Consider the following 5106-nt stretch of genomic DNA (forward strand, 5'->3'; position numbering starts at 1 on the left):
ACAATAACCTCAGATTGCGCAGACAATATAGTCACCTATCCCAGACGTCGTCGCTCGTACTGCCTTTTCCGCCATCAAATCGTGGGGGGAACTCGAATAACGATATTCGCCGGCGTCCTCTGGGGTGGTCTGAAGTGATTTTGTTTGCCGGCGTGCTTCATGGTGGTCGGCGGTGATATGCCTCCGAGAAGATGAACTATAATGGTAGGCGAAATAAAAGCGAGGTTTATATGGGAAGCCGATTTAGTTTATGGATTAAAGGTAGTCGGCGGCCGCCGGTGATATTGTCGGAAGGCGGCGGGGGTGAGTGGCAGCTGGGTAAAAGAGGGAGGAGAGAGAAGATAGGCGAGTGATTTAGGGGGTTTGGGTTTGTGCGTGTAACGATTAAAGAGTTGATCTCATCCGTTGGTTTGTTTTATCTGGTGCTCCTTATTCAGTTCGTAAGTTCATATTGAAGTGTAGGTTCGTATAGGATCCTAATTCTCTATATATATATATATATATATATATATATATATATATATATATATATATATATATATATATATATATATATATATATAGAGGCGGGATCTCGTGAGTTGGGATCTTATGGTGAGTTGTGAGTTGGGGAAATCAAGGGCTGAGATTAAAAGAAATCAAGGGCCGAGATTAAATGATAAATTAGGAAAAAAAAGGAAAAATCGAAAAATACAAAAGCAGCTGAAACATGTAAACAAAAACTTCATTCAAACGATATTCCCTCTCTCTCTCTACATCTCTCTACAAATCAGAAACAGAGAAACACAAAAATCAGAACACCGACTATAGAAATCTCATAAAAAAACTAATAAGATTACACAAATTCGTTGATTTTTAGCTGCAATCGAATTACAGGTAATGTAAATTCGTTGATTTTTAGTGTTTTCAATCGTATTATCGAAATTAATGTAAAATTCGTGAAATTCGTTGATTTTAATTGAATTGAATACTTGATTTTACTGTTTTCAGGTATAAAAGATGGACAACGATATTAACAACAATTGTAGTGAAGAAAACAACTCGACAGGAAATATGGAAACAGTATCTTTTTATTGATTCTTATCTCTTTATCCGCCGTTGTTTATAAATCAATTATTGATTTCTATGTGTTTCTCAGCTGTTATTCTGATATTATTGTACTGTCTGGCTTGTATTAGAGTAGAAAACGAGAACTGTTATTCTGATATTAATAATATCAGAGTACTGTTATTCTGATATTATTGTACTATTATTGTAAAAGTAGAGAAACATGATGATATTATTGTACTGTTATTATGATATTATGGTACTATTGTTGTGATATTATTGTGCATTAGCATGAAAATATACGGCTGATAAGAGAGTAGCATAAGAAAAACACATTTAGTGTTATTGTGATGTTATTGATTGTCGTCTGTTTCCCAGCTGCTGTTATCATACTGTTATTGTCACATTACTGCAATGTTGATCTCTCCCCATGCTACTGTTATTGTGATGTTATTGTCATTTTGTTGTCCACTGACTGTACTCATTATAATAATTTACTGTCTCAGATCATTCTACTGTCTCTATTGTTGAAGACAATGCAATCTTAACTATTGGCGATTCTTCTAATAACAATATATTCACCACCCCAACCTGTTCAGACGAAGAAAACAATGAGTTTGTTCCAACTCTTCATTACAACAGTACACTCGGGGGTACTGAGCAGTGGGTAAGGACTGTTGAGAGTGATTTTACGCCTAAACGTGGCATGTTCTTTCTTACCTTGGACGATGCAGTACAGTTCTACAGCATATATGCATTGGCTTGCGGATTTGATGTGAGAAGGTACACAAATGCGAAGTATAAGGGGGGCGTCAGCGTCAAATCACTGGTCTGTAACAGACAGGGGTATAGAGATATGAAAAGAAAACTGCGACTTGAAGCAACAAATCACGAAGCTGGTAATTTGAGTACAACGCAGAGAACAAAGAGCGAAGAATTAGACAACCAAAGAAGCATGCTCTGACAAGGTGTGGCTGCAAGGCGCACATGAGGTTGAGAACCTGTGAAAAAACAGACGACAGACCGGCTGGATATATTGTGGACGTCTTTGTAGACGTTCACAATCACTCTCTTTACTCTGTCAAAAACAGAGAGTTCCAAAAGCTCTCAAGGGACGTCCATGACTACATTAAGAGGACCATTATTGATCATACTAAGCTCAACATAGGTCCAACATTGAGCTTCAGAATTCTCAAGGAATACTCAAATGGTTATCAGAATATCGGTGCCTCTTTGCTAGACTTCAAAAACTTCAAACGAAATATCAAGTGTTACATTGGGGATAAGGATGCTAAAATGTTCATTGGGCATTTCAAAATGCTGGCTGAAACAAACGGGTTCTATTTTGTTTATGATCAGGATGAGAACAAATGCTTGACGAAGGTTATTTGGGCTGATAAGGAAGGGATAAACAACTACAAGTTATATGGAGACACGATTGACCCTACTTATGGGACAAACAAATATTTCATGGTGTTTACTCCCTTCACCGGAGTAGACCACAACAAGAAGACGGTAACTTTTGCAGCTGGGTTACTTGACTTCGAGAGTCAGGATTCATTTGAGTGGATTTTTAAAAAATTCCTCAAAGCAATGGGGCAGCAGCAACCTCAGTGTGTAATTACAGACCAGTGCCCTGGAATTAAAAAGGCATGCCCAAATGTCTTCTAGCATTCTGTGCACAAGTACTGCATGTGGCATATCATGCAAAAAATGCCTGAGAAGGTGGGAAGGGCAATCTGCAATGACACGGAATTTATGACCGACATAAATGTCGTTGTTTGGGATGTCGACCTCGAACCAGAAGAATTTGAACAGACTAGAAAACTGTTATTGAAGCCCATGGTATACAAAGCAACCGGTGGTTGAAGTAATATGTATTTGCAATAAGACAAAAGAGGATACCGGCTTACTTTCGGGATCTTCCTCTAGGTTGTTTGTTGCGGACAACCCAGAGATCCGAAAGTTCAAACAGCTATTTCAAGCGGTTTGAAAGCCACTTTGGAACCCTTGTCGAGTTCTGGATGAGGTACAATTCTGTAATAGAACAGCAAAGGCATTCAGAAAGGAGGATGGACACTGCCAACGAGCATAGTATGCTCGAGAAAGTAGGGCCGATGAAGGTAGAGATGCATGCCTCACTTGTCTACACACATCCTATCTTTGCAGACTTTCAGAACGAAGTCAAACATGCAATATGTAGCATGGGGGTCGGGGGTTTGACAACAGTAGGGACAGTGGACTACCATGACGTTCGTGATGGACTGAAGCACAGAAACTTCCGAGTGGAATTTAACACCAAAACTAACGAGAACAAATGTGTATGTAAGCTGTTTGAGAGGCATGGCATTGTCTGTCGGCATATACTGTGGGTGTGGAATGGTAGGCAGGTACACAAGATACCTGAGCCTCATGTCCTTGCTCGATGGACAAAGAAATTCTACATGCCAATTGTCCGAGATGAAAATGGAAAGGTCATAGAAAACATTGACGAAGCTGACATCAAGAAAGTTGAGATGTCAAAGGTTTGGTCTGAGATTTATGCAACTGTCGGGGTGATGGACAGTTATGCTACGGTTAAACAGATGAAGCAACTGCAGAAAACCCTGACACAGTTCAGGGAGAACATCACAAGACCAATTGAACCGAAAACTAAAAATTAGGAAATCGAGGCTCTTCTTGGCATCACAGCTTCAAATGATATTGACCTTCGACTGCCAAACAAGGCCAAGAATAAGGGCAGTGGCAAAAGATTGAGGTCGTCGAAAGAAAAGGCCAAGAGCAAGCCACAAAAGAGGAAGCTGTAACACCCCCATATTATGAGGAGCCTTAAGGCCTTCCTTAGCATATAAGGGCGTTACCATCTAGGTTGCCCGAGGTAAGTAATCATCAAAAGTCGATAAAAGAACAATTATAGTTATATTACAAGCGTTACAACCAACTTAACAAAATAAAGATACAACTCGTCAACTACACGCTATCTCTATCAAAACTCGTGAGGACTCATCCCCGCCAGGACTCCAGATATCAACAACATCAATACCTGCTAAGACTGACTGCTCACCATAAGGGATCACGACAGACACATAAACAAACAAGACAACCACACAAGGTCAGTAACCGAGGCAAGACTCAACTTGAATCAACAACAATTATCAACACGTTACAAACACAATCAGTCACATACAATCACACCCACCCCAATCAATCTCCGTCACCGACTGTCCACTGGACCAGCCCTGCCAGTGGGGGACCACAGCCGTACCTGATGCGCGTCTTTTATATGATGTTTTACATCTTTTTTTACACGCATTTTAGAGCTCATTCAAGTAGTTTATGCTACATTTCTCCCTATTTCCGTCTACTTCCGTATTTTTGTACGTTATTGCAGAAATGTGAAGAATTCAGCGGAAATCAAGCTAAATCCGTCCCCGAGTATCCTGCATTGCATATGACGTGAAGTATTCACCCGAGGAACGAGCTTGGTGCGCAATTCAAGGCCCAAAAGACAAGTCCACGAGTTTATAGAAGTCAAGTAGCAGCTCAAGCGATCGGTCGACCGTTACCTTGATCGATCGACCAACCATCGGGGTACGGTTAACTCTCAGACATCTGCTAAGCAGTCGATCGACCGGCAACTTCAGTCGATCGACCAAGACGCTATTCTAGACGAGAATTAAAAGATCGAGATTTATCAAGCCCACTAGTTACTAGGTTTAGGAATTATGTTACGTATACTCTCTTTATAACGTAACCTAATTCATTCAGTTGATTATCAAGCTTTATTCAGTAGTTTTACATTAAGTTTTTACATACCGTTCTTTATAATTAATTAGGGTTTGGATTATTGTTAAGCATTGGATTTTTGGTTCTTATCAACTAATCTTTCCTCTGCAAATTCGGTATTCATCTGCCCTAATTTCAGTTTATTGCTTTATTTCATCATTAGTGTAGAATTGATAGTTAGATTCCCGCAACCAATTTTATCGTTTATGTTAATTGTTTACTTTATCGTTTCAAGCATGAATTCAGTAATTCTTATCGTTAATGTTATTGTTT

At 39.5% G+C, this 5106-nt stretch overlaps 1 protein-coding gene across 1 annotated transcript; it reads left to right on the top strand.

Moving 5' to 3' along the window:
• Positions 1-2760: 2760 nt before the first annotated feature.
• Positions 2761-3710, top strand: LOC141632100 (protein FAR1-RELATED SEQUENCE 5-like). The gene is made up of 2 exons (XM_074444679.1): positions 2761-2892; positions 3003-3710. The coding sequence occupies exons 1-2, from the start codon at positions 2761-2763 to the stop codon at positions 3708-3710; spliced, it is 840 nt and encodes a 279-aa protein (XP_074300780.1).
• Positions 3711-5106: the final 1396 nt, after the last annotated feature.

This window comes from Silene latifolia, chromosome Y (assembly GCF_048544455.1).
Source record: "Silene latifolia isolate original U9 population chromosome Y, ASM4854445v1, whole genome shotgun sequence".
Classification (NCBI taxonomy): domain Eukaryota; kingdom Viridiplantae; phylum Streptophyta; class Magnoliopsida; order Caryophyllales; family Caryophyllaceae; genus Silene; species Silene latifolia.

Coding starts and splice junctions, on each gene's coding strand:
- LOC141632100 (XM_074444679.1), top strand. CDS start 2,761: ATGCCTGAGAAGGTGGGAAGGGCAATCTGCAATGACACGGAATTTATG. Junction 2,893..3,002: donor AACTGTTATTGAAGCCCATG/GTATACAAAGCA, acceptor CGGACAACCCAG/AGATCCGAAAGTTCAAACAG.